The sequence below is a fragment of the Micromys minutus genome (assembly GCF_963924665.1).
Source record: "Micromys minutus genome assembly, chromosome: X".
NCBI lineage: Eukaryota > Metazoa > Chordata > Mammalia > Rodentia > Muridae > Micromys > Micromys minutus.
Genome location: NC_137970.1, coordinates 91,464,898 through 91,478,767, shown reverse-complemented (window position 1 = coordinate 91,478,767; position 13,870 = coordinate 91,464,898). Strand labels below are relative to the sequence as shown.

General features: G+C 42.9%; 2 protein-coding genes and 1 pseudogene across 3 annotated transcripts; 2 read left to right on the top strand and 1 right to left on the bottom strand.

Moving 5' to 3' along the window:
• Window positions 1–2,282: 2,282 nt before the first annotated feature.
• On the top strand, window positions 2,283–4,919 carry LOC308415123 (RNA transcription, translation and transport factor protein-like; annotated as a pseudogene). Its single transcript has 2 exons — window positions 2,283–2,366; window positions 4,206–4,919. The product of its transcript is annotated as an RNA transcription, translation and transport factor protein-like (transcript).
• Window positions 4,920–8,955: 4,036 nt separating this feature from the next.
• On the bottom strand, window positions 8,956–10,026 carry RNF113A (ring finger protein 113A; the record flags this gene model as incomplete). Its single annotated transcript, XM_080910737.1, has 1 exon — window positions 8,956–10,026. The coding sequence occupies exon 1, from the start codon at window positions 9,979–9,981 to the stop codon at window positions 8,956–8,958; it is 1,026 nt and encodes a 341-aa protein (XP_080766863.1). The 5' UTR covers window positions 9,982–10,026.
• Window positions 10,027–10,216: 190 nt separating this feature from the next.
• On the top strand, window positions 10,217–13,870 carry NDUFA1 (NADH:ubiquinone oxidoreductase subunit A1). The gene is made up of 3 exons (XM_080910740.1): window positions 10,217–10,394; window positions 11,503–11,592; window positions 13,721–13,870. The coding sequence occupies exons 1-3, from the start codon at window positions 10,293–10,295 to the stop codon at window positions 13,739–13,741; spliced, it is 213 nt and encodes a 70-aa protein (XP_080766866.1). The 5' UTR covers window positions 10,217–10,292; the 3' UTR covers window positions 13,742–13,870.

Genomic DNA, 13,870 nt, shown 5'->3' with positions numbered 1-13,870 from the left:
CACAAGCAGGCAGTTTAACAAAAGCTAAGAGGCTGGGTAATCTTGACCTTAGGTCTCCAAAATAGAGTTGGATACATTTCCATGGAGCTTTCCTTTAAGGAGATCAAAGTCTAGTCCAACCTAAAGTGGCCTCAGCAAGAACACAAGACAAAGCATCTTCTGCATTGTCTTGTTTTGTCACAATGTAAGTAATTAAAATAGTGCTCTGGATATTGTACAATAAGGGAGACAGGGACTAGACAGACAGGGCATGTGGCTAGTCAAACATAGCTTCCTTCTCTTTTCCATCAGAAGTTGACTTCAAATTGATTTTTAGTTTCTCCATTCTCTGTGGGGAAATTGTCTTTAGGTTTTGGGTTAACCACTCTAGCCTGTGTATTTGTGTGATCATGTGCTAATGTAGTAGGAGTTAGTTCTCTCTTTCCACCAAGTAGCTTGGCCCAGTTTGAGATACAGGGTATGTTGTGGTGGTCGTGATAATAGGGCCTATACTCAGGACCTCATATTTGCCTTTTTACATATTTTGTGGGCACATATGTGAGTGTACACATGCAATAGAGGTCATGTGGAAAGCCGAAGACAATTTTGTGGGAGCTGATTCTGTGCACCACCACATGGGTGAACTCAAGTCCTTGGGATTGGCATCAAATGCCTTTAACTGTTAAGCTGTCTCTTCAGCTTATAGAATCTATGTTCTAAAAATACAAGACAAGGAGAGCCTGGTGCTAGCCTTGGGTTTGACCTTTGAACTTGACAGCCATGAGGCAGAGAACTAGGGCACTTTTTAAAAAAAAACATTCTTGATACATTTGTTTGATTTTTTTCTTTCAAACACACTTTCTCCAGGTTCTTTGCCACCCTCCACCCCCCTACCACCCTCTCCACCCCCAGCGCCCCCCACCCCGTCTTTAGTGTCTGATCTTGCCACTGTATTTTGTCCTGTATTTCTTTTGGTCAATAGACTACTTACTCCCACAAGCTCCAGTAATTTTATAAAATTTTTAAAACATGTTTTAATGTTATTTATTTGTTTTTAAGTACATGAGTGTTCTGACTGCGTGTATGTATGACAGTATGACTGTACACCACGTGCATCCCTGGTATCAGAAGAGGCCAAAAGAGGGCATCAGTTGCCCTGGAACTGGAGTGACAGACAGTTGTGAGCCACCATGCCTGTCTGGGGATCAAACCAATGCCAATCAGTAGTGCAGACGTGGGTATGTTTTTGATTTGGAATTGAAGCAGATAGATTTAACACGTGTCAGATCTGGCATTTGTTTGCAGTTGACACACTGGAAGCACAAATGTCAGAATGAAGTTTTGTTATTTTTTTTTCTTATAACATTCTTTCTGTATTACCCAAGCTGGCTTCTGACTCAAATGGCTCAGTTTTTCTTTCATATTTTTATTACATGTATTTGTTTATTTTACTGGTGTTTAGGGGTACTCACCAGAGAAGAATATCATGTATGAATCTAATACAACAGGCAGTCTTTCTTCTCTAGTGTAGCACTGAGCCTTTCTCAGGATGAGCTTTTAAATACAAAAACCATGTCTTAGATTGATATTCTTTAGTTAACAAGAACAGTTAGCCAGAAGCAGACAGAAGCCATACCCAGTGAGGCACATTTAGAGACTTTTCTAGAACTACAGACTTGGATTGATTAGGTCTTTTTTTATTATCATTTTGGCAGGAAGTAGTGTCTACATGCTGAGTTTTATAGTCTGAAAGAATTCAATTGTCCTAAGGCCTGGAGGCCTATTACATTCCTCACAGGTCTTAGTGAATGAGTCAAATTATGGACTCAACCTACTCTAAAAAGGTGTGGTAGGTACTAAGAACCATTAATTTGACTGAATTATTCATTTCTTATACAAAATTGGTCATGGGATTTAAGATGAAGGACCCCAACATTAATCCAATCAGAATGAGAATTAAAGGTCCAGTCAGTGCTAATAGCAGAGTAGTTAACCAGGGGACTAAGAGAAATGGTACCAATTATTTGATTCATGTCTTTGTACTGATATCTTTCTGAGGTTTCCCTCAAATATGGCAAGTTTGTGCTTCAATCACTCCTGCTCCATTAGCATAGAAACAACGGGTTTCTCCCAAACCCATACAGAGTCCTTGTTGTCTCGTGAGGAGAAAGTCTAAGCCTCTGATATTGTGGGACCACTGCTGCAAGGGATCTGTTATTCTCATTCAGAATGGGAAACTTTTGGTACCTCTAGGTCCTGATAAACCTGTCAACTTCGTTCCTTAAAATTTTTATTCCCCCATGATGAAGGCTGATGCTCCTGTGGCTACTGAGCTGGCCATACCAGCCAGGAGCGCAATGAGGAAAGGCATAGCTAGTCTTTTCTTTGTAGGCCAGGATCCATATGAAAATGTATTCTCTCCTTTTCCCCCTTAAGTCGAGCCATGCCCACCAAGTAGTCTCAGGTGCTTAGTAAGTATCACTGTTGTCCAGATGAGTCAACCCAAAGGCAGAACAGCAGGCAACAGAAATGGGGAAAATGTGTAAGCTAAAGGTTTTGTATAGTAGACAAGTTCCAGCCCTTCTTAAGTCCTTTAACATTCATTAACTTGGGTCGCTCCTAGTCACAACGAGTTTTGTCAGCCAACAGACTGGCAGTAGTGTTGGGATGGAGGTTAACCACCCCCTCCCACCATAACATAACCAGAATCCCTAACTGATCAACTAAGTGGTGGGCCTTGTCGAGAGTGGAAAACAGGGATGGGACTTCCTCAGCTTCCGGGTGTCCGGGTGTGTTAAGTGAAATAGTGTCTAAGGAAGGGAGAGTTGGTTGGAGATTTGGCAGGGATAGAAGAGTTCTGTTAGGACCCATAGGTCTAGAGACCTGGAGAGGACACCGTTTCTTCTGGATAGGAGGCCCAGGGTTTCTTTCTGTGGCATAGAGGTCTGATTCCTCGGTTTCTCCCTGTTCCCCAAAGGTCAGAATCTTTCATAAGGAATTTCTAGAAGTTTAATTTTATGGCCATTGGATTACATTTTCCTATTATACATTCCTTGAGCAGGGGCTTTCTTTCTTTCAGATAGATAGATAGATAGATAGATAGATAGATAGATAGATAGATAGACAGACAGACAGACAGTCATCCATGTACTCGGGGAAGCCTCTGTTCCACAATCCCAAGTTTTTGCAATGGAAACTCCCCTTGTTTCTGGTAACTAGGCGGTCCAACTGCAGGGCATGTACAGAACTGTAAACTCTGTTCCTATCTCAAAAGATCAACTTCCATACCTTTCCTTCCTCCAGTTCAGCCACACACTGAAAGTGGCCACCGTTGTACAAAGATGGAATGTAGATCTTTGTTAGTCATTACCTCTCCGTGTTCGTCTCCCTCAGTTCCCTGGTACAAGTCTGAGGGCAGTGAAGTTTGGAGTATCTCTGTATTCAAACCTATAGGACAAAACACAAGACTCAGAAGGATGTAGAAGAGCAGAAATCAGAAGGGTCCAGAGCCAATGAACCCTTAAGGTTAACAGCTTCATAGTCTGGGACAATGCTTCTGCTTTCTACTCTCTCCACCCAGCTTGGGATCCCAGTAACCATGTGGAACTTCACAATCTTCTGTATAACTCCCAGTACCAGGGGATCCGACACCCTACTCCGGCCTCTGTAGTTACCATATTTGCATGTGGTGTGCATAGTGCATAAGCACAAAACTAAAAATAAATTATGATTTCTTCATTAAATCTTTTTACTTATTTTGTATGTGTCCATATGTGTATGTCCAGGTAAATGAAGCTCCATGTGATTAGACATTTCACCGACATCAGCTCAAACACCACGTGGGTCCCAAAATCAAACACTAATGTTCAAACTTGGTAGCAGGTACCTACCAATACTGGACAACACATTTCACTTGCCCTTAAAAAAAAAATAAAAACTTTTTAAAAATTCATTTACTGGGCCAGCTTGCAAGGTGGTTCAATGGGTAAAGGTCCTTGCCACCAAAACTGATAACCTAAGTTTGACCCCTGGGACCACAAGCAAGGTCAGAACGGACTCCCAAGGCATGTGCTCTAACCTCCATATGAATGATGTGGCATCCATACATCCCCAATAAATATAAGAATTAAAAAGCAGCCTGCGCCACCCACCTCACCTCGCTTCTCCTGTCCCTGCGGAAGCCCGGGCGGCCAGCGCGAGCAGCGGGGACCATGTTCTGACGCAAGCTCACGGCCCTGAATTACCACAACCCCGCAGGCTTCAACTGCAAAGGTGAAACCGAATTTAGAAACTATCGTTTGGCTTAAAGACCAGGAAATCAGACACTACAAGATCGAAGACAGAGGCAACTTGAGAAACATCCAGAGCAGTGACTGGCCCAAGTTCTTTGAAAAGTATCTCAAAGATGTTAACTGTCCCTTCACGATTCAGGATCGGCAAGAAGCCATTGACTGGCTTCTTGGGTTAGCTGTGAGACTTGAATATGGAGATAACGCCGAAAAATACAAGGACTTAGTACCTGATAAGAGGAAAAACTCTGACAACGCAGTTAAAAATGCAGAACCACTGATCAACTTGGACGTAAATAATCCTGATTTTAAGGCGGGTGTCATGGCTCTGGCTAACCTCCTTCAGATTCAGCGTCATGATGACTACTTGGCAATGCTCAAGGCAACTCGAATTTTAGTTCAGGAACATCTAACATAGGATGCAGTTGCTAAAGCAAATCAAAAGAGGGCCTACCTGTTGCTTTAAACAAACATATTCCTGGCTTTGACACAGGAGATGCAGTTCTTAAAGAAGCTGCTCAGATCCTGCGGTTGCTGCACATAGAAGAGCTCAGAGAGCTACAGACAAAAAGTAATGAAGACATCGTAGCTGTTCAGGCCAACACTGCCGATCCAAAGACAGACCACAGGCTGGGGGAAGTTGGGAGATGAGCACGAGGGTGTGAGCTTCTCACCTGCTTCGGGATAGGAACCGTCACACCGGCATGTGCGTGGAAATCAGACGTCACACTTTCAAGGGAGGAGTCCCTGGAGATTGACCATGTTCTAGAGATTTACCATCAGTGTTTTTTTTTTTCTTTAGTAAAGTTGGAGAAGTAAAAAAAGAATAATAATAATAATAATAAAGCATTTCTTTGCTGTGTGCGTGAACATGTGTTTGTTTGCCAAGGCAAGGAAGTAAGAGGGCAAAGCTAGAGAATGAACATTTTCCTTCTGCGTTGTGGTTAAAGGATGGGATTCAGGGGGCTGGAGAGATGGCTCAGCGGTTAAGAGCACTGACTGCTCTTCCAGAGGTCCTGAGTTCAATTCCCAGCAACCACATGGTGGCTCAGAATGTAATGGGATCTGATGCCCTCTTCTGGTATGTCTGAAGACAGCTATAGTGTACTCACATACATAAAATAAATAAAATAAAAATCTTTTTAAAAGGATGGGACTCTGATCCTCAAGATTCTCCTGCAGAAATATCTTACTGTCCCTTTAAAAGTGGGGGGGGGGGCGGTCAGGTGACATCTCACTCCTTCCATCAAGTTCGTTCTAATAATTGAACCAAGAGCATCAGGTTTGACTGAAAGCCCTTTACGCACTGAAACATCTCAGCAGCCCTAGTTTAAAAACGTAACAAAGAAAGCATTAATTTGGGCTGGAGAGACTGCACTGTGGTTCAAAGCACTAGTCCTCTTCTTGAGACCCAGGTTCAATTCCCAGCACCCACATGGTAGCTAACATCCATCAGTAACTTCAGTCCAAGGGAATCCAATGCTCTCTCTGGCCTCAGTCACTACATGAACATGGTACACATATGGGCAAATATTTTTACATGTAATAAATAAATAAAATAAGTTTTTAATATTTATTATGTATCTTTGTGTGTGTGTGTGTGTGTGTGTGTGTGTGTGTGTGTGTGTGTGTGTGTAGGTAAGTAGGTAGGCCAGAAGTTAACCTTGGTTGTTGTTCCCCACAGGCCACCTACCATGTTGTTTTTAGACAGGACCTCTGACAGGAACTTGGGGCTCACCTATTAAGTTACATTGGGGATCACAGCGGATCTGTCTCTAACTTCCTAGCATTAGGGTTACAATTGCATGCTGCTACACTTCACATTGGTTCTGGGGAATAAAACTCAGGTTCTTATGCTTGTGTATGAATGAAACACCTTTCTTCCTAGCTCAAAAAAAGGCTTATTTTGTTTTTAGAGACAATGTTTCTCTATATATCAATACCCAGCTTTTTTAAACTACATATTACTGTGTGTGTGTGTATGTGTGTGTGTGTGTTTCCATCATAATTTGATGCCAGGTGGCTTTCTCTATAGCTCACCACCTCTAAATAATCAAACTACACATACTTATTATTTATGTGTTGAGGATGGGGTGGCTTGTTATGGTGCTCATGTGAAGGTCTCTCCCTCCATCACAAGTATTGGGGCATCCAATTCAGGTTTGATTGCAAGCCTCTTTTACCTTCTAAGACATCCTACTGACTCTCTTCAGCCTTTCAAAAATTACATATAGTTAGTTAGTTAGTTAGTTAGTATGTTTGAGGGGTGACATACTGAAGTATTAGTCTCCCATCTTTTAAAGACATTTATTTCTCTCTGTGTGTGTAGATGTGTGTGCATGTTTCTGTGTGGTAGCACATATGTGTGTCAGTGCTTGTGTAGAGAGGTCTAAACACTGGCCAGAAGAGGGCACTGATCCCTGGAGCTGGAGTCATAGGCAGTTGTGAATTGCCCAATGTAGGTCCTCTGGAATAGTAAGCACTCTTAGCTGCTCAACTATCTTTTTAGCCTTCTTGTCGTGCTTTTGAGGCAGGGTATCTCTTGTTTGTTGCTCTGTGTACTTCAGTTTACATGGCCCCTGAGCTTTGTGAGAATTCTTCTGTCTCCACCTCCCATTTCATTATACGACTGTTGAAATTCACACACTGCTGTAACTTTTTTTACATGAGTTCCAGTGATCCAAACTCGGGTCATTGGGCTTGAACTGTAGACACTCCTAGCCACCGGGACATCTCCAAGTGCTTTATATTTCCTAGGTTTTCTGATTCTGTTCCCACAAAGCTGAGGGATATGCAATTGTGGCCAGCTTTTATAGCTGGGGGCTTAGGATTTTAACTCAGGTCCTCAAGCTTTCACAATAAGCACCCTTACCCAGTGAATTATTTCCTTGGCCATGCTGTGTTTATTTCTTACTTCTTTGGCTTGCATGAGTGCATTTTTTCTCTACAATATCTCTTTCCTTTAATATTTCATTGTTTCTTCCACTCATCTCTTAAATGTTACTTTCCTACAGTTTTAGTAAACTGTCCATGTATCTCAGTGACATGTACTCTTTACTACAGAATCTATCCTAGTCTATCATGTGAGTTTGTGGGGCTCTGGAGATGATTCAGCAGTTAAAAGCCCTTGCTAGTCACACAGAGGATCACATATGAACTCATTATTGCCTGATTCCAGTTTCAGGTCATCTAATGCCCTCTTTTGGATTTCAAAGGTAGTATACACACATGATGCCCGTATATACTTAAGCACATACTCACCCCAAATAAAGCTTAAGAAAAGGTGATTTCAATTGTTCCCCCCCCCCAGCTCCCACCTTGGACATTCCAGGCAGTTGCTCTTGCACTGAACCATCTTCCCCCAGCCCCAGGATTGGGTTCATTCTTATTTTTTTATTTCTTATTTTCCCCTTTACATTCTACTTACTATATTCTCTGTGTGTACTTGGAAGATCAGAAAATAACCTCTGAGAGTCAACTCTGTCCCTCCTCTATGTGGGTCCACCCACTGAGCCACATGACCACCCAAGAGATTCAGTTAATTCTGAGACCAACCCAGTACACTCTTTCCCCATACTCACCACTTTGCTACTCTCTATACAACTCCCTGAAGTTGGGGCCTGTGTCTATATTATTCATTGATATTAGGCCCTATCCTAAACACAGTGCTTAAGAAAGTCTGTTCAAAGAACGCCTTTAAACAGATTAATAAATAATAAAGCCTCCTTTAACTCAAATTATACTTTCATCCTTTTTCTTATATCAACCCAATCCAAGTTTTATCATGAAAATATTACTGATCATCTGGCCTGTCCTCCCTGCATTTCAGCAATGTTAACCAAATGTATTTGTCATTTCCATCTCGCCATTACCTATAGAATACAACTTAAAATCCTTCAGTGTAGGATCTGGTCTAAGTCCCGCATCTTAAAACCTTTTCCTCTTATCAGTCTATCATATACCAAGCACTAAGCTAGTTCCCAAATAATTGTGAATACAGGTACACTAATTGTAACATGGAATTAGTCCTATTGGAGTCTGTGAGGACAGGGATAGTTTTGGATTACAGATTATAAAGCATTAGGCTTTCTGCCAGCTCCAAGTTCACAAAGTCAGTTAAGTACAACATCCAATTCAGTGGCCATCTGCACATTTCAAGCACTTGACAGCCACATGAGAGTAATATCTTGAATATTGGACAGCATCATCTGTGGAAACTGGGGTTACCTATAGGTGCTTCAAAGACAACATGGACAACTTTCCAAAGATTGCAAGAAAGACTCTCAAAGAGATCAAGGACCAACTCAAGCCCTCCAAATGTGCATTTTAAAACAGCACTTGACCCAACAAATAAAAATTAATTTCTAAACTATTAAAATATAATAATAAACAGGTTCAGTTCTTGATGTCATCACAATTTTGTTTGCCTCAAGTAAATCCTAGCTTTTTTCTTCATGAACCTCTCCCATCCACATAACTTATGCTATAAGGCTCTGAAAATGCCAGTGGAATATTTATTTCAGGACTAAAATTCCAGATAATACCTATCTTGAAGCTTTTCCTCTGGGGCGATACTCCATCGCCTGCCTTCTCTGCCACTCCCCTTTTAAAAAGAAAGAAAGAAAGATTCCAAAAGATTTTAAGAAACAACAAAATATTTATTTCGAGACTGGGAATTATGGAAAATCTAAATCATGGAAACTGGACTCTCCTCTGGGTCTTCTAGGAAATCAGAAGCACCGCCCTTTGCTTCAGCTCGATGCTTTCCCAGTTTAGCAATCAGTTCTTTGGCTGGATTGAAGACACCATTGGTCTGCTGGTCACAGACATAGCAGCGTGAGGTTGTGCGGAAATGCTGCAATGCACAGCTCTCACAAAAATAATGCCTACACTTGGTGACAACTGGATTTTGGAAGGTTTGGCGACAGATGAAACACTTGAATGGTATTTCATCATCATCGCTTCCCACTTCGTAGTTTTCATCCTCATAGACACCATAGCAACCCTCATCAAGCTCCCGTTCGATCTGCCACCCGTGCTTGTAATCTGAACGGTCATGGAGGAATTTGCAGCTGTCGCCGAAGCCGCAGAATCCAGTCTCCTTGTAGTCCTTGCAGATGTCGGGCTGGTAATCCCAGCGCACGGTGGCACGTAAATGCTCAGGGGCTCGGATGGGGCCTTTCCTCACCATCCCGGAGGAAGCATTGCCCATGGATGTATCCTTGGGCTTCACGTATTTCTGATAATTATTGATTCCGCGATAGATCTTGTCATCTTCCTTGCCCCTCAGCTCCTCCTGGATCTTCTGGCTCCGCTCAAAGATGGACTGTGCATCTCGCTCTTTCTCAGTGTCCAGTTCGTAGACAGCGGTCGCCCCCATATCCTCGGGCCCCACGGGTTTTGCAGAACGGGTAGACTTGTAGATCACGCCGAGACCCTCCGGTTCATTCTCGTCCTCACTACTCAAACCACCATAGTTTGCCTTCTGTTTAGCGTTGCCATGAGTCTTCTGGATCATCGGATTGTGGGTAGCCTGCTTCTTCTCGGGGCGGACCACAGCGCTGCCTTCGTCACTGCTGCTGCCGCTGTCCCCCGACCCTGCATCACTGAGCCGGCGCTTTCGGCGGCCCGCCGCTCCTCTCCGACCACGCTTTTTGAAGAGGAAAGTGCACACCTGACCGGTAGACTTCGCTGGAGAAAGTTGCTCCGCCATTAGAGATCCCCCAAGTTCTGAAACTGCCGCGACCTACAGTACGGATTCACGTCGTCACACTTCGTGGTGGGCTCTGCTGCAGTGAATTGGACAAGAGGAAAAGAAAGGGCGGGGGGGGCGGGGGGCGGGAACCACACACACTGCCTGGGAACGCTTGCCAGACTGCTAACACTTTTGGGCCCCCGCAGCCGCCGTCGCTTCCTCCCGCGCTGTACGGGGCACCGCCCCTCCCGCGTGCTGCCGGAAGAGAGGTGAAGCCGGTCACCTCTGTGGAGTAGGCGACGGGTTGGAGTGTGAGTAACGGTGCAGAGATGTGGTTCGAGATTCTCCCTGGCCTCGCCATTATGGGGGTGTGCTTGGTCATCCCTGGGGTGTCCACTGCATACATCCAAAAGTACACTAACGGGGGCAAGGTAAGGCGGCCGAGTCGGCCGCGGGTCGGCTTTGCGGACTATGGCGTTCCTCTAGGGAGGGTGGGGGACGGTGGCCGTTTGGAAGCGCTGTCGTTCTGCGAAGGCGAAGCCATCTAAGGAGGAGGGGCAGGGTCTTCCTCTTAAAGTTGCCTAAAAGCGGAGACTTGGGATTCCACCTTTTGGTAAAACGTAGCTAGTTTTCGGCTGAGGAGGAGTGGCCCAAAAGGCGAAATATCTTTTCAGCAGTTAGCAAGGTGGATTGCTAAGAGTTGGGGCCCAATTTCTAAGCAGAGGAGAAAGGTGTTAGTCGTGTCCCTGCTCCTGCCCACGGTTCATCTCCTTGTGGACATTGTTTAATTGATTTGGTGGTTGTATTTGTGCACGTGAGTGCAGGTGCCCGCGGAGATCAAGAGAGGTCCCCGAGTCTCTTGGAACTGTAGTTAATGGAGGTTACAAGCTACCAGAAGTGGGTGCCACAAATCAAGTCCTCGCTGCAGGAGCAAAGAGCAGTCCAGTCCAGAAAAGCCTGAACTACAGTGAGGCCCAGTCTCCCAAAAGATAAAAATATAATTATATATATATATATATATATATATATATATATATATATATATATATGTTTTTTTAAGATAGAGGACAAAGGAAAAACAATCAGTTGTGTTGGTCCCCTTGCCCAAACAACCAAAAAAGGGAGAGGAAGTCTGAGAAGTCAGTTACCATGGTCTGGTTTTATTTTGAAGATTTTAGCTTTGTGTTAGTCACTTAGCTTTTGTTTTAACAATAATTCTATTTTTCTAGTGAATCATGTGTTTGGTAAATATTTATTATGTATATATGTGTGTCTGCTGCTGTCTGTGTTCACCCATGAAGAGTGGAAGAGGGTATTGAGTCCCCCCTGGACTTACAGTTATGACACACACACACACACCAAAAAGAAACAACTAAATTGGTGCTGGGAAGCCAATTAACACCCAGGAATAGTAAGCATGTGCTCTTAACCACCGAACCATCTCTTCAGCCTCTAGTGTGTCATTTAAAAAAAAATTATTGGATATATCTTTTTACTGGGTAACTTATATTTATAAACTGCATTGTCCTTTATTTGAAGGAAAAAAGAGTTGCTCGAGTTCAGTACCAATGGTATTTGATGGAACGTGATAGACGTATCTCTGGTGTCAATCGCTACTATGTTTCCAAGGTAAGATAGCTAAAAGACAGTAGTCTGGTAATACCTTGCCTAAGATCCTACAGTACTCATTGGTTTGTATGGTGTTTACTATGGTAGTATACAATCTTTTACATATATAATGATCTTTGGTGTGTGTATATATGGTGTGCATGCATACGTGGGTGAGTAGAATTGCTCATGCATGTATATATGGAGGGCACACCCATCATTTGGATGGTTGGTTGGTTTATTTGTAGTTGAGACAGGGAGGGTCTTACTTAGTATTTAGCCTTTGCTTGCCTGGAACCTGCTATGTATACTAATGAATTCATAAATTGGCATGAGTCTGACTCCTGAGTGCTGGGATAAAATGTGTGTACTAGCAGGCCTGGGAATGCATTTTTAAATTTGTCTTTATTTATATACATGTTCCATAGTAGAAATGTAGAGGTCAGAGGATAGCTTGTGGGAGTCAGCTGTCTCTTTTTATCATGAGGATCCCAGGGATCAAATTCAGGCCTCTAGTCTTGGTGGCAGGCACCTGTACTCAAAGTACTATCTTGCTAGCCTTAGTACTTTATTTAAAGAATTGATAGAGCTGTCATGGTGACGTGTGCTTGTAATCCCAGCTCCTGGAGGCTAAGGCAGGGCAATCTATGAGTTTGAGGCTAACCAGGGCCACATAGTAAGATACTATCTCATAAAACGTAAAAAAGAATGAATATAGTTTAATGTGTTTGTGTATGGTTTGAGTTGGTGAGTGCAGGTTATGTGTGAAGGTCAGAGGACAATCTGAAGGCGGTTAGTTCTATCCTATATCCTTGTGGGATCTGGAAGTTGAACTCAGGTTGACAAGTCTACATGCAAAGCCATTTTTCTGCCTCTCACCCTCATAATTATTTAAGTTTCGTAAATCACGCAATAGCTGCTCCTACCTCATGATCCCCCATGGTGAGCCTAGGTAAATTTTGTGCTCATTTTATAGATGAGAAAACATAGGTGAATGAGGGGCTTAGTTCAGTGATGTGTAGAAATACATCTCACGTACATGGAACCTGTGACTTGGTATTCCATGCTTTCATTTACTCTGTGGTATTTTCATGCCTGGAAGGAATGCTGTTACATGTCTCTAGTAGAGTCTTAGGCATTTGGTTGTGAATGGGGGTCTTTTCTTGAGAGGGGTGCTATTGCTTTTGTTTGGAGGCAGGCACTTGTTACATAGGCTTGGCTGGCCTGGAACTTGCTGTGTAGCCTACAGTAGCCTCAAACTCAGAGTAAACTTCTTACCCTTACCTCTGATAGCTTCAAACTTAGACAAACTTGCCTCCTGAATACTGGGATTAGGATTATAGATGTGCAATACTATGTCAACTTTAGGTCTTTGGATATTTATGGGGCAAAGGTTTTAGAGTTGGGGCCATTGTACTTTGGCTCTGCTACTACTTGATTGTCTTAAAGAACTGGTTTTTGTTTTCTTGAGACAGAATCAGGTGGTTTCTAACTTTTTGGGGTCTCTATTTAATCACCTATGAAGACATTGAGTATTCACCTTGTGTTCAGCCCTATTGTGTGAGACAGTTTACTGTTTAGTCCTCTGATCCATGGCAGGGGGCTGTGTATGAGGATCCAGGAGGTGAATGATTACTCGGCTGTAGCTCCAGTTAGGGTGAAGGAAAAGTCTTTTCATATATAGTGATATGTTTGCTGTTGTCAGAAAATGAAGTAAACCATGTAGAGTGGTGCATCCCACACTCCTAACATTTGGGAGGTGGAGGCAGGAGGGTCAGAAGTTCACCTTTGATTATATAGGGAGTTTAAGGCCAACTTCAATTATATAAGACCTTGCCAGAACTAAAACCAGACATGGTGTAGTGTCACACACCTTTCATTTCAACACTCTAGGGGCAGAGGCAAATGAATCTCTGTGAGTCTGAGGCCAACCAAGACTATGGAGTGGAAACCTGTCTTAAAGGGGACATCATTTAGTGGTCATTCTTTAGTGATTAATAAGCCAATTTAGTTTATATTGTTGCGGAGGGGTGTGTGAAATCACTCATTTTAATAACAGAATGCCATTCTTTGACACTGGAATTAAACAACATGCTATATTTTGATGAGAACAGAATCCTCATGTTCTGCTTTTCAAACTGTTTTACAGGGCCTGGAGAACATTAACTAAGGAAGCATTTTCCTGGCTGATGAAAAAAAATTACTCAGCTATGGTCATCTGTTCCTGTTAGAAGGCTATGCCGCGTATTATATATACTATGCGCATGTTATGAAATGCATAATAAAAAGTAAAAAAATA

Excerpts from the sequence above, each read along its gene's own strand:
- NDUFA1 (XM_080910740.1), top strand. The coding sequence starts at position 10,293 with ATGTGGTTCGAGATTCTCCCTGGCCTCGCCATTATGGGGGTGTGCTTG. Across the intron at positions 10,395-11,502 it reads AGTACACTAACGGGGGCAAG|GAAAAAAGAGTTGCTCGAGT; the intron begins GTAAGGCGGCCG and ends CTTTATTTGAAG. Across the intron at positions 11,593-13,720 it reads ATCGCTACTATGTTTCCAAG|GGCCTGGAGAACATTAACTA; the intron begins GTAAGATAGCTA and ends ACTGTTTTACAG.